Here is a 22,649-nt window from a genome sequence, read left to right as displayed (position 1 = left end):
GGCATGGTCGTCTTCTAATGTCAAGTACCTTAGGTAGCAGTGAGAGTCGATTTTGTCTTTCCCCTCCATCCGGTCTCCTGTTGTACAATGCACATGTCGTAGACAGTATGTTACACTTATTTACAACGGCTCAGCAAATGGCCACTCATCATCATCATCCATGATGTCCTGCACTGCCACAGTAGCGACTTTAATCATCCTTCGTGGCCGTCTCATATCTGTCTATAGTTAGTCAACCGTTATGATTGAGATGAATCAAGTCGTCTTACCTCTTTCCACGGAAGGCCCAGACTCCCCAGTTTCCGCAGCTTACATCCTGAGGGTCCAAATCATTCAGATCCCATCTCATGCTGCGGAAGAGGTTCTCGCCGGGCTCCAACAACATATCAAACTCGCCAGCGGCTGTCTTACGAACCCATTCAATGTCTCGCTCCATGTCGAACTGCGTGTAGCCGGTGGCGATGATGGGTAGCTTGGTCTCAAGAAGCATCGGGAGAGTCTCGGACCACTCGTGGCTGCTCGCCGGGTGACCCAATCCGGGGTGGAATAGACAAAAGCAGTCAAAGTACGGGTCGTACGGCGCAAAGTACCCAGTCTTGTGAATAGTGTGGTAGTAATCCACAATGGTGCTGATCTTCAGCTTATGCGATATCCGATCCTCCACGACCATGCCGAAGGGATTCTCGGGAGTTCTAGGCGGGAGTGGAAACTCATCGTCTCTGTTCGCCATGCTCTCAGGGCCGATGAAGATGAGGTGAATCTTGCTCTCGGGGAACAGGTGAGCCAGCTGAAGCCATACATTTCTCGGCAGCGAGGATTCCGCGCGGGCACCCAGGCAGAACACTCGCACAGGAGGCGCTTCCGGGCGCAGATCCTTCATGTCGGTTCCCTTGCCAGACAGAGGAGGATGAAGAGTATAGCGCAAAGCTGTTTCCAAGTCAGCACCTCGTCTCAATCATCGCCAACTACAGTACTGACCACTCAAACTCTTCAGGCCCTCGTTTGTCAGTCTCTCGCCTTGCTTGACACTGTAGGGGCTGAGTTCATGAAGGATGCTGCCAATTGTGATAGGATATGTGAGCATCTTTGTGACCTGTCTCATGCTGCGCTCATCGTTGATGGCCTCAAACTCTCGGCTGTACATGAACGTATCCCAGTTGGTCATGTTGACAACAGCCTCAGGCATTTGGTCATCGGCCATGACAAACTCCGGGAAGGCACGGCCAGATCGTAGGTCATGATCGTCCTCGTTGATCTCCTTCAGGGTATCGCAAATCTCCAGGTGGGCTTCGTAGTCGTCCATCCAATGCTCCTTGCTGCAGTAAACGGGGACTCCACAATCGGGACATTCGAAGTCGACGTGCGCCGGCGCAAGGTTTCCGGTCTTCGCGGTGTTCTCATCACCGTGGGGAGCAATCGTGGGGACTCGAGTCGCTCGGTGGTCCGGGTGCGGGCAGTATGCGTGCTGTCGCATGAAGGCCGCACGACGCCGGATCTCGGGGATTGGAGAGTTCGTGAAGGAGTGGAAGAGATCGTCAGAACCGAGTTTCGGAGTCGGATTCTCGGTGTTCGTAGCTTTCGCAGCAGCAGCTTCACTTGCAGCCTTGGGAGTCGAGGAGAACTGTCGCGTCGTCACATTGTTGGCTTTTGATTTCCTCGAAACAGTGGAATGGAGGGCCCGGGTCGAGTGGACTGATGCGATTCGGGAAACTGTTCTGGCCGGTCTGCTCGGGACCAATTGCCTTCTCAACGTCGCGGAACACTGTCCGCAGACGCTTGAAGCTGCTCGTCGCAAAGCAGGCTCCATCGTGTGCGGAATTGGATGTTGAACCTGTTGCGATTATGACATTGGCAGTTATTCAGCACTACTATCCGACAGCTGCTGCAGCTCCCGTCAATGACCCGAAATTTTGGGGAAGTGCTCCGGATCAATTAGACGCCGGCAGGTGGGTCCCAGGTTGGCCTCGTCTCAATTGCCAACCTAAGTGGGAACCTAGAGCTTTTGAAATTTTGTGCTGGAGCTCTCCAGCCTCCCAATCCACCTTCACCTCAAAACACCACCGCGTCGTGTCTCATCATCCAATCGAGCTCGAACTTTGAGGCCGCGCAGGCTTTCTGCGCTCAGCTGCAAACATGGCGACGACCTCGAACATGTTTCTTTACTCCCTGACCCTCCAGCCGCCTACCAACGTCACCCTGGCGGTATTGGGTCAGTTCTCCGGAACCAAGGAGCAGAACATTGTGACGGCGTCTGGATCGCGGCTGACGCTGCTTCGACCCGACCCATCCCAGGGCAAAGTCATCACTCTACTCTCGCACGACATCTTCGGCATCATTCGGTCCATGGCCGCATTCCGGTTGGCTGGAAGCAACAAAGGTTAGTCCCATTCCCTGTTCCATTTGAAGCTTCACTTAGTGATTCGAGAAGCTTGCCAGTCGCAACACGCGCCACTGCGGCCGTTGTCGCTCGGCCCTGGCGACATTTGATCGTCTCAGAACTTCGCTGACCTTGTGTCAAAGACTATCTCATTCTCGCGACTGACTCTGGAAGGATCACCATCGTCGAGTACAACCCCGCGCAGAACCGGTTTCAACGGCTGCATCTTGAGACCTTTGGAAAGTCTGGAGTACGACGCGTGATTCCCGGAGAATACCTTGCATGCGATCCCAAAGGCAGAGCATGCCTCATCGCCTCGGTCGAAAAGAACAAGCTTGTCTACGTTCTGAACCGAAATGCGCAAGCCGAGCTCACGATCTCTTCGCCCCTTGAGGCGCACAAGCCCGGAGTCCTCGTGCTTTCCATGGTCGCGCTCGATGTCGGCTATGCCAATCCTGTCTTTGCCGCCCTGGAAATCGAGTACACTGAGGCAGACCAAGATCCCACGGGAGAGGCTGCTCGCGAGGTCGAGACCCAACTGGTATACTATGAGTTGGACCTCGGCCTGAACCATGTGGTCAGAAAATGGTCCGAACCTGTCGATCCCACGGCGTCTCTTCTCTTCCAAGTCCCTGGCGGGCAAGACGGCCCAAGTGGTGTGTTGGTGTGCGGAGAAGAAAACATTACCTACAGACATTCCAACCAGGAGGCCTTCCGCGTGCCGATACCTCGGAGACGGGGGGCTACGGAAGACCCGTCAAGGAAACGCCACATTGTCTCCGGCGTCATGCACAAGCTCAAGGGCAGCGCCGGTGCGTTTTTCTTCCTGCTACAGACGGAAGACGGCGATCTGTTCAAAGCTACCATCGACATGGTCGAAGACGCGGACGGCAACCCCACCGGCGAGGTCAAAAGGCTTAGGATCAAATACTTTGATACCGTGCCCGTGTCATCTAGTCTGTGCATCCTCAAGAGTGGTTTCTTGTACGCCGCCAGTCAATACGGCAACCACCAGTTCTACCAGTTCGAGAAGCTTGGAGATGATGACGAAGAGCTTGAGTTCTCGAGCGACGATTTCCCAACCGACCCCAAGGCTGGCTACGACGCGGTGTACTTCTACCCGAGGCCACTGGAGAACTTGGCTCTTGTCGAGAGCATCGACTCCATGAACCCTCTGCTTGACTGCAAGGTGGCCAATCTCACTGGCGAAGATGCGCCGCAGATCTACACAGCTTGCGGCAATGGCGCTCGTAGCACTTTCCGGATGCTGAAGCATGGATTAGAAGTCAACGAGATCGTTGCGTCTGAGTTGCCTGGTATTCCGTCAGCTGTGTGGACGCTCAAACTCGGCCGGGGCGACCAGTACGACGCGTATATCGTCCTTTCTTTCACCAACGGGACTCTTGTGTTGAGCATTGGCGAGACTGTCGAAGAGGTTAATGACTCTGGATTTCTCACTTCAGTGCCAACCTTGGCTGCCCAACTGCTTGGTGAGGATGGTCTTATCCAGGTCCACCCCAAGGGTATCCGCCACATTCGTAATGGCAACATCAACGAGTGGGCTGCACCGCAACATCGCTCTATCGTTGCGGCAACAACAAACGAGCATCAAGTCGCCGTCGCTCTCAGTTCAGGCGAAATTGTCTACTTCGAGATGGATGGCGATGGATCCTTGGCTGAATACGACGAGAAAAAGGAAATGTTCGGAACTGTCACCTGTCTGAGTTTGGGAGAAGTCCCGGAAGGGCGTTTGAGAAGCTCATTTTTGGCTGTCGGTTGCGACGACAGCACCGTCCGAGTTCTGTCTTTGGACCCGGACTCGACACTGGAGAGCAAGTCGGTACAAGCCCTGACAGCGCCCCCTTCATCTCTGGCTATCATCGCCATGGACGATTCGTCGTCTGGCGGATCAACACTTTATCTTCACATCGGTCTTCACTCCGGCGTCTACTTACGGACGGTGTTGGACGAGATTACCGGAGAACTCACAGACACCCGACAAAAGTTCCTCGGTCCCAAGCCAGTCAGGTTATTCCAAGTCACAGTCCAAGGACGGACATGCGTGATAGGATTGAGCTCTCGCCCATGGCTTGGCTACTCCGACCCAATCACCCGAGGCTTCGTGGTGACACCCCTTAACTACGTCGACCTTGAGTGGGTGTGGAATTTCAGCAGTGAGCAATGTGAAGAGGGTGTTGTTGGCATTCAGGGCCAATCCTTGCGGTAAGCAATATTTCTCTTTTACCTTTCACCTTCCAACTACGATGATGAGAACCGGGATCCTATGCCAAAGCGCGATGAGGTCTTACGCATTTTTATTCCTAATTGTTCCTACTGAAGAGTCACACTCAACCCACGTTTTACGAAGTCTTATGTTGTGGGCAGCGGCTAATCAAGACACAGAATTTTTGCTATCGAGAACCTCGGTGACACCATCACCCAAAAATCGATACCCCTAACCTACACCCCGAGGCGCCTTCTCAAGCACCCCGACTACCCCATGTTTTACACGATCGAGGCAGAAAACAACACCCTGCCTCCGGATTTGAGGGCCAAGCTCATTGCAGAGCCAGGGGTCGTCAATGGCGACGCCACGGTTCTTCCCCCTGATGAGTTTGGGTACCCCAAGGGCAAAGGTCGCTGGGCGTCATGCATCAGCGTCATCGATCCCCTGTCAGAGGAGCAACGAGTCTTGCAAACTGTTGACCTCGACAACAACGAAGCCGCCGTCAGCGCTGCGATTGTTTCCTTCGCCAGTCAGGACAACGAGAGCTTTCTGATCGTCGGTACGGGCAAGGACATGATTGTGAATCCCCGACAGTTTTCTGAAGGATATATCCACGTTTACCGCTTCGGTGAGGATGGCCACGAACTGGAGTTCATTCATAAAACCAAGGTTGAGGAGCCTCCTACTGCTCTCCTCGGCTTCCAGGGCAGACTGCTTGCGGGTATCGGCAAGACCCTGAGAATTTACGACCTGGGTCTGCGACAAATGCTCAGAAAGTCGCAGGCAGATGTGGCACCGCAGCTGATCGTATCACTCAACACACAAGGAAGTCGCATCATCGTCGGCGACGTCCAGCACGGCGTCATTTACGTCGCCTACAAGCCCACCACGAACAAGCTTATTCCTTTCGTCGACGACACTATCGCGAGATGGGTCACTTGCACAACTATGGTGGACTACGAATCGGTTGCTGGAGGAGACAAGTTCGGCAACATGTTCCTTGTCCGTTGCCCAGAGAAGGCAAGCCAGGAGGCCGATGAGGAGCAGGCCGGACTGCACCTGTTGAACACCAGGGACTATCTGCACGGCACGCCCCATCGTCTGAACCTTCTCAGTCACTCCTACACCCAAGATGTGCCGACCAGCATTACCAAGACGAGCTTGGTCGTTGGTGGCCAAGACGTCCTTCTCTGGAGCGGCATCAACGGCACCATCGGTGTCTTCATCCCGTTTGTCACGCGTGAGGACGTCGATTTCTTCCAGAATCTCGAGCAGCATATGCGAACCGAGGACGCGCCTCTTGCGGGCAGAGATCATCTCATGTACCGCGGCTACTACACCCCTGTGAAGGGCGTCATCGACGGCGATCTTTGCGAGAGGTACACCCTCCTGCCGAATGACAAGAAGCTGATGATCGCGGGTGAGCTGGACCGATCGGTGCGGGAAATCGAAAGGAAGATTTCGGATATCAGGACGCGGTCCGCCTTTTAAGGAGTCGTTTAAGCAAGCGGTCAAACTACCATTCTCTACTGGGAGGGAGACTTTGGAAAATTTCGTGTATTATACAAAGCGTACGGTATATGGTAGCGGCGTTTCATATAGGCCAAAGAGCCGTAGGGTGGTACAGGACATGATGACGATGCAATGAAGAAGAGCTCTAATAGTAACACCCAAAACGCCTGTCAGTCTGGTGAAAACGCATTTGTCCCCCTGAACTCCAAAAGTCAAAACATTCGATCTCACGCAGACCCTCGCCAAAAGGGGCCCCGATTCTTGGGCGCCTTCCCTTTCTTACCACCCTCTTGAACGGGGTGGTCCCTCTCCCACGCTTCATCGGCAGCATACGCCTCCATCGCCGTCACGAGATCATAGCCAGTTTGCTCGAGATACAACACGGCGATGTCGTAGTCCGAAACTTTGCAACCCGTCATGAAGCGTCGGATCTTGCTCTTACGCAGCTCCTCCTCCTCGCCCTCGATGGGCTGAGGCGACAGGCTGATGCCGGCGGCGTAGTACTCCCCCGGTATCAGCACCGTCTTGCGGCCCAGGAGCAGGTGGTCGCTCGTGATGTTGTTCGCGCGACGAAGCACGGACGCGGGCACGCCGTAGCGGAGGGACAGAGACGCGATGGTGTCGTGCTCGTGGTTCAGGAAGTGCAGCGTGTCCTCCGGCGGCGTCGCGGACTCGGACGAGCCGGCCTTCTCATCCTCTACTGCTGCGCCGTTGGCCGTATACGGCGGGGGCGGGGCCGAGGGGCCGGAGAGTCGACGGCTCGCGATGGAGTTGTAGGACGGCGGGTCCCTGAGGTTATCGGGCAGCACCGAGGGGGCGGAAGAAGTCTGGCAGTACGGGCAGTAGGATGCGAAGCGGGGGTTGTTCTGTGCTTGGTCAGTATCGTGGATTCTTACATGCATGAGTTGGGGCAGCATACGTGGATGCAGTTTCCGCATATGATTCGCGAGCAGCATTCCAGGCTGCGGTCATCCGGGAACGGCTTCTCGGTCGCGGGGTGGTAGCGGGGCACGGAGGTGAGGAGCTTGGCGCAGGTGCAGCAGGCCGAGTTGTCCATCGGCTGCTTCTCCGGGATGGGGGTGTACTCGATCTTCATGATGGGTTTCTCTCTGGGGTCGCGTCGCCTGGACGAGAACAATACGTAGGAAATAAAGATGTACAGGATAAAAAATTAGGTCAAACTAAACGCTCAAGGTTGACAGAGGTCATCCACGCGGCCGGGACGAGTGACGGTGTCACGGCTTTAGAGGGGTTCATCCCCGCAGAGTCGCCACCCCCACAAGCGCCGCACCGCCACCGGCCGATTCGGCCGGTGTTTTGACTGACGTCTTCCATCCGGAGACTAGCTTTCTTAGTCAGAGGCATGTGGTCAGTCAACTACAACACATACAATATTCTGCACACCAACGTTGCCCTTGACCTCTACATAGACCAGTTCGCGCCGTCACGGAGGCAGTCTGACTGGCAACGCTAACATTGTTCGAGGATGGCGGAGCTTTTTACGTTGATTTCATGCGGGAAATCATACATTGCCGTGACTTCCAGATGTATCTGAACTACTCATATTCTTACACAAAGCTAGAAAGAAACATCACCCTTGAAGTACAGCGCCAGCGCCTTCCCTATCATATGACTTCTAGTCCAAGAAACAAACAAGCCCTCTTGAAATGGATGTCTGGACTCTTCATTCAGCACACGCATGTCAAATGTTAGCCGATGTTTGGAATCAACTGGCGATTTATGGATTCACCTGATGTCAGCTTTTGTTGGCTCTGCAAGGGGAGCAAGGATGTCAACGGGGCCGCAAACACGAAATGAGGAATAGCCGGCTTTAATCTCAACTTCCCGAGTGCTTCAGGCGCGCTGTTGCTATGAAGTGGGATGGTCTGCCTTTTTAGTTGAAGAGGTAACATGACAGCCGCCATGAAGTGGCATGGTTTGTCCATGGTGACAAGATGCCTGAATGGATCTTTGGATAATATGCCATGAAGAGGGATGTCTGCCTCCCGCTGCAATGAGAACCGCCATGAGGTTGAGATGGTCTGCCGCCCGTTGTGTGAGAGTGGTCCGATGTCCGACTTCTGAATTGCCGATAGAGAGCTGAAGATAGATAGATGGACAACGTTGTGCGCTGGCCTGCTTTCTGTCATTACACGAGGTACCGAAAAGAAGGAACGCCAGAAACCACATCCGCACCTGTATCGTCATGAGCCTAGGCTTAGACCATCTTCCTCCTAAATTGAAGATGGGGAAGAGGCAAAAGGTGGAAGGAGTACGGGGGCAATAGATGGATCTCTTGAGGCAGGAGGTAACTTGAGGGAGGAAGACAGCAGCTATGAGATGCTTCAGATAGTTACTTTAGAAGAGCGTCGTGATTACCCACTGACAAATCATAGACATCACTTCCTGTTCTAGGTCATTCCAAATCTCTTTTGCATTTAAAGCCAACGAAATAAGCCGTATATAGTCGTCTGATTCAATAGTTCAATACTATATTGTGTTCTATGGATCGCACGGTCTGGTGCAATGGTCTGCCGCCCGCCGGTTGCGTTGTGATAAACGAGAGCTGCTAACCATGAATTGAGACTGTCTGCATCCCACCCGGTGCGTTGCAAGCTGAAAGTCCCACCCACTATAAAGTGTTACTAATTAATAAACAGCTTTACAAGCCAGGAGAGCTGCCCACGCCCTATGAATTGGGATGTTATACCGCCCGTTGTATTGCGAGTCAAAAGAGCCGCCCACACCCCATGAATTGGGATGGTCTACTACCCGTTGCTTTGCTAACAGGTTAGATAAATAAATTGGTAAAAGGGGGTAACGATACATATAACACAGATAGAGCCAAAAGAGCTGCCCACGATGAATTGGGACGGTCTACCTGTTGTTTCCACAATAATCGATATGGCGCCACGCGAATCTTGGGCTTATAACAAAGGCTCTAACTGACCGTATTCAAGCATACGGACGATGTGATCTTGTCGGAGAGACCAGAAGGATGGAACGGGCTGGCCTACGAGTTGATACGTCGGGGGTCGGCAGCATAGTAGCACACGGACTGATATTACCACCCACCATGAGTTGGGACGGTCCATGAACTGGGATGTTCTGCCGTCCGCCCGTTTGATTATAAGTCAAAAGAACCAACCGCCATGAATTACATAGTTTACCACCTAAGTATCATGAAACGGCGTGGTCTACGGCCTGTCCGTTGTGTTGTGAGCTGAAAGAGGCGTCATTGGAACAACTCCCATTCAAGATCCAAAAGCCTTGCCAAAACCGGCATGTTAGCTGTCAATCATCGTGAAGGTTGTTATGGTAGCACTACTCACCCCAAGTTTCGTCGTCATCAGCATACCGATTGGCATTGGCGGCAAGAGTACACTGATACAGATATCACCACTAATATGCCGCAAAGTGACTGGAACTGGCATGGAGAGCGAAGAAATCAGGGGCTAAACACAATATTACGCAATGTGTTTCTATCTGGGCCTGTCTGCGTGTAGTGTTTTATGCACTTTTTTATTTTACCCCTTTTCTGCCTCGCTCAAAACCTTTGTGCCCTTTTTGGTGCCAAATACCATTGCAATCAAACACGAAACAAATGCAACTCGTTTCCAGAGATGGAAATCCAAGACCGTGATCAAATCCTCAGCCTCCCAGCTCAAACAGCACCGACGCCATAATGCTCCTCATCCTGAAGCAGAGGGCCGAATGGGTCGTGTGCCATTTTCTCGATAGTGACCTTACTGAGTCTCTAGGCTTTGGGGGCAATGCCAAATTCCGTGAGTTTCTTGGAAGGCGAAAACTTCTGAAAGTAGTTGGGGTCACCGCCGAACGAGCAAGGGCAGCCAAGAGCGATGCATCTTCCACGCGTCTTAGTGGCGGGATCGAAGTTGAAATCGTTTGCCTATCGAGAGTTGACATTCAGTCCCCGGTCCCGATGAACTTCAAAACTCATCGCTTGACTCTGTGACATGCGATAAGTGCACATCTGCCGCTTCGCCGACCCTGTCTAGCTGGGAAACCTAGCGTTCAGTGCGCAAAGAGAACACCTACGGGTCAAGACTCGCAATCGTCTACCAGAGTTGCCGGGCCGCAGGGAAACATCGGTCGGTCGGAGGTGTCAGAAGCTTCTGTTGAGCTATTGACTGCACTCGTCCACCGTGAAGTCTTGAGGCCAAGTGCTAACGACAGTGGGCAATCGACGAACGCGGTACTCCTGGAAAAGGTGCACACTCTCAACTTCCATAACTCTGGTACCGTCTAGTTTGGGCAGCCAATCGGGGCCATTGCTGTAGACGGCTTGCTCGAGGTTGTTGAACAGGACCATGCCTTGCTTGACCATGTCCAGATGGGCTTCGGAATCCTGCGTCCAAAGCTTGGCGCGCTGTAAGTAGGCAGAATCCCATTTGCCGGTCTGTTTGTTGCGGCGATCGATCTTGATGGCGAGGGAGTTCAGCTTCTGGTACTCCTTGTTGCGCAAAACCGTGGGCAGACTGTAGTAAGCCGCAGGATGAGGTGCGTACTCGCCAGTCTTCTTGTTGCGGTTGACCTCAATGACGACGTTGATCAGCTCGGGTGACTCGGGGACCGTGAGCTCGTTGACTGTCATCTGGATCTCGACTCTGCTGGTGTCGTTGTTGCTGACGAGCAAAATACCATTGCCCGAAGGCCGGAGTGCTCGACGAGCATGGTAAATGAACTTGTCCTTCCTGTAATCGTACCACATCAACCAAAGGTCGCTTCTCCAGGTACCATCGGCGTGAAGTTTAACTTCCTGTCCAGGGAACTGCCCCTCTGCTTGTGGTCCCGTGCCGGTGTCCTCGACGACGCCTTTCTTGTTCTCCAAGGCGGTCTTCCAGAGGCTCTGGATGGTTTGGCGCAGCTCTTCTTGAGGAGGGGAGGAGCCAGCATCACCGCTCTGGGAAGACTCCAGCTCGTCGTCGTCGAACTTGGTCTCCCAATCCGTGCCAGGGCGGCAAAGTGCCCCAAACTTGAGGTAGCTTTTGGGCAAGGCACCTGTGAAGAGGTTGGTGATTTAGAAGTAGAATGAAATAAATGAGAAAAGTGAGAAAAGAATCGAGCAGTGAATGTGGACAGTAACTGCACTTGCCTGGAAGAACCTCCGTGCCGCGATGAATTTTCACCATGCAGACTTTGCCGCCATCGAGCTTGTAGTGGTAGCCCACCTCGCCAGCAGCGACCTTCAGCCAAGGCCGAAGGTTACGCGCCTGAGGCTGAAGATGCAGATTCGGGTCGAAGTTGTGGACGACCACGAACGACTGACCACCTTGAATAAGGTCCAGGGGCTCCAGAGTTTCGAAAGACGAATACCCCGATGACAGTGACGATGGAGCCAGGGGCAGCGACGGTGATGAAAGAAACCGATGATGGTGATGATGGCCAGGAGTGGTGAACAGAATCAGAGGTGATTTTTGTCGGTGTGCTGGGTTGAGATCTCTTCTCAAGATAGGTAGGTAGGTAGGTAAGGCCGGTAATTATTAGAGAAGAGTGGGACTAGATTAGAGGTGCTTGGGCAGGTGGCTCCTTCCTACCTCATTTACAGGCGTTAAAGAAGAACGTGGGAGTGTGGTAGGAGCAAGCTGACTCTTCGACTTCGAACAGCTAAACATACATTTACTGACTGGAGTCGTCTACTCATGCAGAAGCCAACTTATATGGCAACGGGAGCCAGCCGACAGGTTGTTGAGAAAGTCGGCAGTGAGATGTCATTTTGAAGTCTTCTTGGTAATATGTCTTCATGTCCTCGGTTCCCCTTTTAAAAAAAACATAAATATCCGCGGTATGAACTGCGCCGGCAGACCATCCCAATTCAAGGTTTCCAAGCTGTGGATCTGGGTCTATCTGGAGCAACGTATCTCCCTGTCTTCTTGCTGCGCAGGCCATCAGCTTTGTCTAGCCAGCTCGTCGGATGAAGGACGAAGTCGGACATGATCTCCCCAAGCTGTTCGCTGGGCAGCTCCAACTGACCGATGTCTGCCTTTGATTCAAGCTCAAGCTTGTCTGTACAATCTGTCAGTTGGTTTGCTTTTAGACATGTTCAGGCGAACCTGGTTCTTCCCAATTTGAGACATCTCATGTCTTGTTTTGCTGTCTAACATCGTCGCTGATGTTTTGATGTCTAGACGAAGTGTCGACGACAGAGTTGACAAGAAACACACAAATGAGATATATGTACTGAACATCATGGGTCCATCGCGCTTCGCCGTTTTGGGGAGCGATTAGTGACTACAGTCAGGTGCGGCTAGCAGGCTGGGTACATCGGCGCATGCAAGCTTTTGCCTGGGTTCCTCCCGGACGGACAAGTGTCAAGTTTCAAAGAAAGACCCAGATAGATGATGTCTTTCTCATTTGCATGGGTCGATCCGAGGAGGCAATGAGTAGAGAGGTAGTTGAGGCTGTCGTGGATCTCGCCACTGTGACTTATCACAGCATAAATGCGTCCCTATGACAACATCTCCACGCATTGACCATAGATGCGCTGGTGGTAGTAACGGCTTGATCAAGACAATCAAGCCGGTCAATCAAGCCTTCATCCTACATCACAAGACTCAGTCGCAGCTATGGCTCTGCTGGCAGCCAATTATGCTCAGACGGTCATGGATTCAACAGAAAACAGATGGGTCGCCCAGCAAGTGTGGTCGTGTCCTATAGCTAACCGTACAACCTGACGCTATTTTGATTTTCATCTTCCCAACCCCTTTGGAATCAGGCAGGCAGGTGACGACTGTCTATATCACGCATGAACATAGATGACAGGCTGTCCTTTTAATTGCATTGGCGAACAGGCATTGTTGCCCAACAGTCGATTTTGGATATTATATTTGATCTCGGATGTGGTCCGCATGCCGGTTCTGACTCCGCGTCTCCAGCCGGACCGACGGGACTTGGGGCCGGCTCAGCTCCCGAGTCTCTCACAACATGACGTTCCCAGCATCATTACAATCAATTATATTGAAGGCTCATCTTTCTTTATTCAGCTGTTCACGGCGAATCATAAGTCTGCAAACGAGGTTACAAAGAATGAGGCTAACATATCAAAGACAGACAAGAAAGATAGTTACGACTTCCAACACCCTGAGCAGAGGTGAAAGGCAAGTTTAAATGACGATTTCGATGAAAGGAGCTTAAACGCACCCATTCAATGATACCAAGTTGGTAAAATATCATCAAAACGTTTATGTAGTCACTGTTGATACCGGCAGACTTACCTTCGCTCGCAGCAGAATCTATTTCAAGGGCAAAGACCCAGCATCTTGTACTCAGCAGCAAACCAACGAATTAGGATGGTCCACCAACCTGATCGTCAAGTGGCAGAAACTACTTAAAGAACAAATATCTTCTACCTTATGCTAAACTGTAACCCAATGAATTGGAATTATCTACCAACCTAACCAGTGAGTGACAGAAGCTACTCGAGGAGCAAACAACTCTCCCTCCTTACGCCAAACAGCAAGCCAATGAATTGGGATTGTCTACCGGCTTGTTGAGTAGAAACTTGGCTCTCGCTTACGTGCGCACGACCTTGGCCAGGTTGAGCTTGTCAATACCAGTTCAACTGATGTTTATATCCATTTGTTTCATTGAGAGATTAACGCGCTTGTCTCTTTCAGAAGCCCCGTCGTCTTCGTCGTCTTCGTTGTCTCTGTCGTCCTTATCGTATTCGACTACCCTCTTAGCTCGGTCGTCTCCATCATCTTCGTCGTCTCTATCGTCCCTGTCGTCCCTGTCGTCCCTGTCGTCCCTGTCGTCCCTGTCGTCCCTGTCGTCCCTGTCGTCCCTGCCGTCCCTGCCGTCCCTGTCGTCCCTGTCGTCCCTGTCGTCTTCGACTTCCCTACTAGCCTTATCGTCCTCGTCATCTTTATTCTTTACCCCTTTTACCAAGAAGGCTGGACGGTTACTTTCAGAGAGTCATATCTATATTTCAGACTTGACAGGGCAGTGTCCAGAACCGTATGTTCATAAATTTTCTACGTCACTGAAAACATTAACGTAACGCCTTCACAGGCGTTCTTCAACTTTTCTCCCAATAGTATGTTAAACTTGGATGAAAAGCAGTTGTACTGAACGAAATGGCTAGCATACTGGCCAATGGGGTTGATGTAGTTGACACCGATAACCGTTCTGCATTAGCAGAGGTATGGGGAATGCCACACAAGAATCTAATCGCTCACGAAAGCTTCACTTCATGAAAGCAGTCCGAGTCTCGGGATTGCCAACTCAAAGCCAATAGTAACAGCATCTCTCAACTCGACGCCTTCGTAAGCCCGCTACTTCAAGTATCGTATCATTACCGTAACTTTTCGATTCCGTTTGCATCAAAACGAAACGCTTCAACTTCCATCTCCTCAACTACATGACGGCACTAGCTCGCAGCAAGCCGCCTTGGCTTAGATCACCAACTTCGTCCGACGAGGTCTAGACCACACAAGCTGACAAACCCGTCTCCCAAAGGTTGCCCGGCCAAGCCTTCCCAGTTCCGCATTTCAATCTTCATACCCTTCAAAATCCAGGAACCAACCAACACATCCAACCATCCCGCCCTCGCATCCCTAAAGCCAAGCAGAACTTACATACAGCCACGTACGCCGGACGACCCAGGCCCGTCATCAAACCCTGGCGCGGGCCTCCGGCAACTCCAGTCTCCAACATCACAGCCTCCAAAAAAACGGCCGTCCCGAAACTCCCAATCTCCAACTTCCCAACGCTCCCCACCTCCCGACCATCCCGATGCCACTGGGTCGGTCTCCACGGACTTTGCCCAAGCTCCAGTCCAGTCCCCTCCCCCAGCTTGTTGACAAACAGGAACCAAAAAACGCAGGTCCCCTTCCTTCCCAGCCGTTTCTCCAAGGGGGTTCCTCCCTCCAAAAAAAGTCCTACTTACGTAATTCCCGAATGCCCTCAGTGGGACCGGCCTGGAAATCTCACACCCCTCCCCCCTTGGAGGTGTTCTCCCAAAACATTACCATTAGGTGATGAAACTCCACCTTTGAGAGTCCCCGTCACACAAACTCGGCGGACGCACGCGCCGGAGTACGCAACCGGCACCACGGCTGGGCTGGGGGAGATGAAGTGAGGAGACGGGAATCAGTTTGGCAGGAAAATGGGGTAAAGAAACCTCATCCCCAGATTTTCCAAAAGATCCGGACGGGCACACTTTTCAGGCACACCCGTTCTTCGGTACCTTATTAGCTGGGCGGAGCAGCAGACGCACGCCGTGGCCCCGTCACGTCACATCACGCCTTGACCTCATCTGCTCTCCGGTCTCAGAGAGGGCAAGTTTGTCATTCTCTCCGATACGATCCTGTTACTAACGTGTTCCGAACTTTGTCGGTTCTATTGGCCAGCTAGATGGTGCAAAAAACACAAGCATATGGAACGTACATTTCATGACCAAAAAGAATCAAGGATGGTGAGAAAACCAACACAGAGCCAAGCCCATACGTAAAGCCGGTCGTCTACTTCGGGCACCCGCGAGGCTCTCGTCACAATGCAACGGAAAACATAAGCTTCAAACCCACTCACACACGCCCTTCATCCACGTGTCTCCCGCTGCATTCCAAGAAAAAAAAGGAACAAGAATGAAAGCAAACTCACCTCGCAGGGCTTTTTGGAACTCTTGGCCTGACCCTGTCCCCTCGAGTCAAGCTCGCTTCCGCCCTCGGCAATTACCTAAGTAGATGGGTGAAAGCGGGCGCGTGCCACACGTCCCCCGCGATGGGGAATATTGGAACATACATGACGAAGATTGCACCAGCTGTGCAGACTGTCAGAAAACAGACCAATGGCCTTGAAGAAACGAGGCCACGCCATCAGCCGCTCGCTCGTGATGCCTCATATTTGCGGACAACTGCAACAAAGCAAGTAAAGAATACGCCGGCCAAGGTTTTCGGCCTGACTCAACCCAGCCAAGCCAAAACCCGTCACGGAATCGAGTCCGAAGCCCCCAAACGATGCCGTCAGTCCGCCGCGCCGAGACGTGATGAATGGGGCACAGCGGTTTCGCAAAAGGGCCACATCGGTCCTGGAATCCGCGTGCCGAAAGTCCCACTCTTCCGCCGGCGGCCGATCCAGACAAACATCGCGGCGGGTCTCGAGCAACGACGAGCCTTCGAATAGCCAGGTGGCACACCATACGGAGACCGCTGTCACAGACGACAAACACCGCGCTAGATATGCTCTGAGAAAGGGAAACATAAAACTTTTCAAGTCAAACAATAAAAAACTTTTTTATCCCTCCATAGTTTTCCTCCCTATGCATCATCATCATACGAGATGTGTTGAAGACAAAACGCCATTAAAACAGTGCAGAGGCTTCATCTCATAAGCCGCTTATCCAAACATACAAACAGTGAAGACGAGTACTGCAGGCCACCCTACCACCTTTGGGGTATTTCCGTCGCCCAGTTGACTGTCCCTTTTTCGAAAATGATAAATGAGTTTGTTGTACTTTTGTATCGTATCGTGATCGCATTTCCCGTAGGTGACCGCGGCGCGGGTATTGAAGCCACCTTGAATTTTTGTTCCCCTCGCTTATTGTGATTAGGGACGCTGCTACAATGCTTCGCCCAGAAAACAATATCGCCGTCCGAATGCTTGTGTCGTGTCGCCCGGGTATCGAGTTTTTTTGTTCGCTCGCCGCAACCCCCAATTCGCATAATTAACTTTTCTTTTCTTTGCAAAAATAAGACAATGGCCGAAGCGGCCGTGATGAAACAATTTTGAGAGTCCATTCCTCCTCTTCTTGTCACTGAATGACATTGGACCCCAGCCGAGCCTGTCATGTTGTTGAAGTTGAATCCGCCGGGGGCGTATGGTTACCTCATGTTGCTCGTGTCGAAAGAGAACTGTGACGGGAAGGCCATGCTAGCGCTCAGTCCGAAAGGGTCCCAGTCGATGCCGGTATCCAAAAGCTGGGTCATGGAGGGATATGCACCGCCAGAAGTTTGAGCAGGGTGGTTCTGCTCAGCCTGGGTCGTCATGTGCTGGCCGGGACCAACAGAGGTCGGGGATGCCAACATGTTTTGTGGCGCATCGCCGGAGAAGTTGCTCGGATATGGGCCGGGGCCGCTCGGTGTATCGATCTCGGAGTCATCGATCATGTCTGCAGGGGCATCATACTCCTGCTCTGTACTCACGGTATTAGCTTAGGACGAACAAATTTTCATTACGGGGGAGGAGTCGGCTTACCTAGCTGCTCAATGTGGTTCTGGAACGCCGGAGTCGGGTAATATGGACCGTTGTTGCCGACTCTGGGAGGACCGCCGGACATCATGTGGGCCCGGGCGGCCGGGTTCATCGGAGCCATGGGACTAAGTTGTGACTTCCCCAAAGCCGGCGCCATGGCACGCATCGGACCATTGTCAGAAGCCGCCGGTGAAAGCGCCGGCTGACTGCCGTACGGGGCCGTGTTCGTCGGAGAGTTAGAGTGCGACGAAGGGGTCGGGCGGGTCTTGGGAGAAGCCGCCGAATGGCCTGCCTGTATTGGCGGAGGCAGAGGGCTAATGCCAGGCTCAAGCTTCGGAGCGATGCTCGAGTTGGATCGTCGGGACTGGTGGTGACGATTCAGAATAGCCCGCTGGATAGGCGGAGGCTGGACCATGTTCTGCGGAGCATGGGTTGGTCCCAAGTTGGGGCTGCCCGTTTTGGCTCGAAGCTCAGCTTGAACATCGATACCTATGATAGATAAGTAAGATGCCACTTAAGATAAGGTCACGTATACTCACCCTTTTCCAGCAGGATACGTTCAAGCAATGAGTTCTTGTAACGCAGCATCAGGCACTCATCAGCGGCAGTGCGATGAGCAGCCTGGAGATTGTGCAGGTTAGACTCATGGACACGGATGGCCTCCTCGAGTTGCTTGATGTACTCAGTTCGACGCTCGCGGAAAGCAGCCTGAGCCTGGCGGTTGCGCTGCTTACGCTCCTCGGACGTGGCGTAAATCTTGGGGTACGATTAGCATTCGGTCGGGGTAGGAAATAAGACTAAACAAGGTTTCGTCCAAGGTGAAACCTTAAGATTGTGTGACACGGACGAAAGTCTGGGGAAGTATGGTGTTGATAGATAGTGAATAGAGATGACAGGAAAGATTTACTCACAGGTTTGCGACCACCCTTTCGCTTGGGCTGCTGGTTCTCCGGGGCAGCATTGGCGTTGGCAGTACCATTGACAGCAGTAGGCTGCTCGGGCTCGGGACTAGAGCCCGTGGTCTCAGGAGTGTCCTCCTTGACGGGATCTTTGTTGTCGATGGACATCTTATCTGCCATTCCTTATCTCGTCCGGGGTAGTTGAGGCAGCTTGCCGGTCGGCGGCGGCAGCGAGGACTGCTGCAGCACGGTAGGCCGAAAGAAGGATATCTCAGTCGAGTAGAACGGCCGTTGTGACGTCGGGCGTTCCACACTCCAGCCCTATGATGTTCTGGAAGGTGTTCGTGTATGGGTGTTTGCGCGTGGTTGCGGGCGCAAGAGAGATGACAAGCAGGGACGGGGTAGCAAACAATTGCCCGAAAAAGGGATATCCGGGGGAAGAGATGGCAGTGGCGCCTATGAGCGCCCGCACGGGAATTTGGGGCGAAACAGCGCGGACTGCAGTTGGTAGACAGGACTTTGAAAAGGGTGGGAAATCCTAAGCAGGCGCAAGATAAGGTAAAGAGCGCTGCGCTGCTGAGACTGTGACTGGGGGGAGAAGCATCCAAGCGGGCGCAATTGAGCTTCAGTTGAATCTTTGACAGTTATTTTCCGCCAGCCCAGAGATAAGGGATGCAGCGATGAGAGGTTGCAGTGTGTAAGGAAATGGAAGAGAGCGGCGGTCTTTTATGTAATGATAATAAACAGAGAGCTCGAGGGGGGGCGCTCTCCAGCCATTCGCCCAGACCCAGAGGAGCCAGAGGAGCCAGACACCAACGAACAGGGCCGCCGGCGTGGGAGAAGAGGGGTGGCGGAGGAGGGGGTGAGGTGGAAATAATGGATGGTGGTGGAATTGCGTCGAGGGAGGTGGAGGACGTGGACGAAGAGGGGATTCGGGGAGGGGGGTGTGTCCTAAATCCCTCGAGTCCCTCTTGTCTGGCCGTGTGTGTGGGGATGGCCCTGTAGTTTGTGCGCAGTTGCAGCTGTAGGCCAAGCTTGGCCTGGTCGATGTTTCTTGTTAAAAAGGACGGGATGCTCTGCTTCAGCCAGTCCACACACGTTGGCTGATCCGAGACTGGTTGTTTGTCTCTCCTCCTTCTTTCCTGTCTCTTCTTGTTCGGGCTGTCTGTGTCTGAACTGGGCAAGGAAACTTGGGCTGACGTTCTTGGCGGGCTGGAACGATGAACTGTCCGTCCCGTGTCTTCTCCACGTTTTGGTGCAGATACGGCGCGGCAACGACAGCGTTTTTTTTTCTTGTCTGGAGGACGTGCGGTGCCTCGTGCCTTCTGGCTGATTTCTCTCTCGAACAAGAGGGTGACCGCCCTGACGACCTGAGAGGTTGATGGAAAGAGAAAAGAAGATTCCGGGTCAGCGGCAGGTGACGATAGCCCGCGTGGTGTCTATCCTCCTCTTCGACAAACCAGCAATAGATCGTGGAATCCCAACAACAACAGCCAGGCACACGAAACAATGATCGATGATGGATGGCGGGATAGACGGTCGATGCTCCAAAAAGGTGAACCAGGAAGGCAACGTAAGTCTGGTTGGATTCCGTTATGCCGCAGCAAACCAGCAGACAGCAGACGAACAGATCAGCTCGGCTTGTCGACAACGATGCAGCTTCACTGATCAGGTCGTGCGGGTGATGCGCCGGTCAAGAAACCCCGCTTCTGACGGTTGGAGGAGGGTCGGTCGTTGGGGTCGCTTTTTTAGGCGGCGTGTTGATGGTTCGCCGCGCGATCTTCTTCGTAGCGCTGTCTCGGCCTCCCTGTCGTTCGATTGTAGTTTCTCGACGGCTTTTCACGGTCTCAACGGCGTCTTTCGTCTGTGGTCGTCGGTTTCTCTCAGAAGTTGAATGTCTGACGAAGCGTCAAGAGAGGGCGATGCAAATGGTTGAAGAGTTCGAAAAGCTTTTCCAAACCCCTTCCGCTCAGTTGAGGCGTCGGGGTGGGACTCGTTATATGGGATTGGAAACCGGTACTTGGCTCCAGGTCACTCGGACTGTCCAGGTGTTAACGCGGCCCCAAAACCACACGCCCCCCGGCTCAATTATTGGTAGGTCTGTTTTGGTGGCACGCAAAGCATTAACATGAGGAATTTGACCGTGGGGAAGGTGGGAAGCTGGCCAGAAACCAAGGCAATTCCCTCGTTCTGCAAAGTGGGCAATTATTGGTCCAGATTGTTCTGTCCATCCAAGGCCATGGATGCCAACGACAGCTTCTGTTGTAGGCAGCTGAGGAGGGATCTGGCTGTCCATTGCGCCCTTTGGCATAGTATCCCGTCGGTGTTGTGCAGATTATTAGCAGCTTATCCTCCGACCACCGACCGGGCTGCTTTCCGTCACGTTCCTGAGCAAGTTGTGCTTCTTTGCGGGATCCGACTGGGAGTTGCCCGCGGCATCTCTTGGCTCTTTGACTTTCATCTTGAAGCTCAGGGAAGACGTCGTTTTGGGGAACCTTGCCCATCATATAACCCAAAGCTGTCGTCGTCAGATCGCTGCGGTTCCAAAATGGCAGGCTTCGCCAAAGCAGGACATGCACCGCGATGACTTGCTCCAACACAGATCAATTGCTGACTCGATGATTCAGCGAGTCCTTTTGCATCCGTTGTCCGCCGCGAAGTTCGCAATCAGTCAGCGACAGAGCGATTGAGAAGATCTTCGCAGAATGAGCTTGATTGAGCTTGGGCCAAATGAGATCTGACAGTCCCTCATAACCTCCGCGCCTCGAATGATCAGGGGCGGTCTTTATATGCATCGTGATGCGCGCTGCAAATATCTTTTGACCCGTTCCCACTGTTCAAACCTGGACAGTGAGGCTCCGTATTGAACCTAGAAATGATGCAAGCGTTAAAGTTCCATCAACACAGATTCCCAATTTCTCAGGCTCCGAATCGGAGGGCATCTGCAAGCATTTCCTTGCCCAGCAGAACGACACTCAGACCACGGACGGGTTCGGTCGTCAAGCATCACAACGACCATCCTTGGCGTACAAGAGGTCATTTTTACCAGACCTTTCAGACGTAGGACGTCCCAGGCGTATTCGCGGCCACCGGTGCTGCTGGCGACTGGTCGAATCTGGCGGTCATCAGACGAAGCTGGGGCCGGGCTTTGGAAAGGAGCGGAGCCACGTTCGCATCGAACAAATTTTCGGATCACCTGAGCTCCAGCCAGCATCCGGGAGGCGGAGAGCTTCCACCTGTCGTCCAGTTGCGCGGCACACCCAAAACCAACGCCCCTCCACCAATCCAGGTGTGATTGAGGTACTTGCATTCGATGTACTGTTGCGAGCGAAACGTTAGACTCGTCAGCCTTTTGTAAACACTTTGTGCGTTTGTTGAAATGTTGTTGGTCCGAAGCTGTTGTAAGAACGAAGGATAAGGCTGAGTTTGCTCAAGATGTAAAACCGACTTGGATGCCAATAACCCCAGCAACTCCATTCATGACCAGACTGTGTCATGTCGAACAGCCAGAAACGGCCTGTTGGATGGCGTTCCCCGCGACGAAGCCTTCGGTGGACAGTCCAGGTGGCAGCTTCCCCCAGGCCCTTGCGTGGTAGTGATTCGATGATCCACGACGGGAGCAGCGGAAGTGCCGTAACAGCAACGGCAGGTCGTTTAGCGTACGGCGTGTTAACGGTACAGCTTGCAGGACGGATTCTCGCGTCGACAGAGCTTAGCGCTGGGTGGCATCCCTGCGAACTGCACGGTACGGCAACCGTAGCGAGACACTAATGGATGCTTGCCTCAGATCCTCGAGAGAGAAATTTGCATCTCCGCGGAGCTCTTTCCTCACATCGTGACGCAGGCACGCAGAACGCGGAGCAGGCCAACAAGTGACGGAATTTGGTGCGATGGCCTGTCCTGGCGTAACGGACGGCGTCCAATAATTGTCGGATTCGACCCTCCCGGAGAGGTGCGCCGATTGTCACGGCAGGACCCGAGTAGTCGGGAGAGGGATTGGCGGTGTTTCGTCACATCCTCGTCTGTGCCGTGAGGTTGAAATAATTTTCACCCGTCATTCATGCTTGAAGTTGAGGTCATTCTCCGGTCTCGGGATTGGCCCGATCTGATCTGACTTTCCCCGTCGGCAACTGATGTTCGTCCATTGAGTCTGTTTGGCGGCAAAACTTCGCGATGCCAGGCGCTAAAGCCAAGGTTTGCTGCGACTTAGGTTGTTGAGCTGGCAGTCGATCGCAAACGTGCGGACAGTGCAAGGAGAAAGTAAGCGCTCGGTTTCCGCCGTCCGTTCACACCGTTCAGCTGACCGTCTGGACGACGGGAAGTGGCCCTAGCGTCGGATCGGGGTCCAGATGGTCCGGGCCAGCAGGAACGAAAAAGGTGGATCCCATCCTTCTAGAAAACTTCTAGTCCCCGACCAGTCCCC

General features: G+C 53.1%; 5 protein-coding genes across 5 annotated transcripts; 1 reads left to right on the top strand and 4 right to left on the bottom strand.

The window, feature by feature from the left end:
* Window positions 1-190: 190 nt before the first annotated feature.
* CkaCkLH20_10909 (uncharacterized protein) lies at window positions 191-1,807 on the bottom strand (the record flags this gene model as incomplete). Its single annotated transcript, XM_038893623.1, has 4 exons — window positions 191-218; window positions 270-927; window positions 979-1,692; window positions 1,762-1,807. The coding sequence occupies 4 exons, from the start codon at window positions 1,805-1,807 to the stop codon at window positions 191-193; spliced, it is 1,446 nt and encodes a 481-aa protein (XP_038741172.1).
* A 326-nt stretch (window positions 1,808-2,133) lies between these two features.
* Window positions 2,134-6,095, top strand: CkaCkLH20_10908 (uncharacterized protein; the record flags this gene model as incomplete). The annotated part of the gene is made up of 3 exons (XM_038893622.1): window positions 2,134-2,377; window positions 2,521-4,600; window positions 4,781-6,095. The coding sequence occupies 3 exons, from the start codon at window positions 2,134-2,136 to the stop codon at window positions 6,093-6,095; spliced, it is 3,639 nt and encodes a 1,212-aa protein (XP_038741171.1).
* A 248-nt stretch (window positions 6,096-6,343) lies between these two features.
* CkaCkLH20_10907 (uncharacterized protein) lies at window positions 6,344-7,212 on the bottom strand (the record flags this gene model as incomplete). The annotated part of the gene is made up of 2 exons (XM_038893621.1): window positions 6,344-6,982; window positions 7,036-7,212. 2 exons carry the CDS (start codon window positions 7,210-7,212, stop codon window positions 6,344-6,346), a joined length of 816 nt encoding a protein of 271 aa, XP_038741170.1.
* Window positions 7,213-10,260: 3,048 nt separating this feature from the next.
* Window positions 10,261-11,479, bottom strand: CkaCkLH20_10906 (uncharacterized protein; the record flags this gene model as incomplete). Its single annotated transcript, XM_038893620.1, has 2 exons — window positions 10,261-11,138; window positions 11,224-11,479. 2 exons carry the CDS (start codon window positions 11,477-11,479, stop codon window positions 10,261-10,263), a joined length of 1,134 nt encoding a protein of 377 aa, XP_038741169.1.
* Window positions 11,480-13,694: 2,215 nt separating this feature from the next.
* Window positions 13,695-18,406, bottom strand: CkaCkLH20_10905 (uncharacterized protein; the record flags this gene model as incomplete). Its single annotated transcript, XM_038893619.1, has 5 exons — window positions 13,695-13,974; window positions 16,962-17,268; window positions 17,331-17,816; window positions 17,867-18,083; window positions 18,239-18,406. The coding sequence occupies 5 exons, from the start codon at window positions 18,404-18,406 to the stop codon at window positions 13,695-13,697; spliced, it is 1,458 nt and encodes a 485-aa protein (XP_038741168.1).
* Between the last annotated feature and the right edge of the window lie 4,243 nt (window positions 18,407-22,649).

This window comes from Colletotrichum karsti, assembly GCF_011947395.1.
Source record: "Colletotrichum karsti strain CkLH20 chromosome Unknown Scaffold43, whole genome shotgun sequence".
NCBI lineage: Eukaryota > Fungi > Ascomycota > Sordariomycetes > Glomerellales > Glomerellaceae > Colletotrichum > Colletotrichum karsti.
Note: the sequence above shows the minus strand (reverse complement) of the source record. Positions and strands in the feature narration are given on the sequence as shown.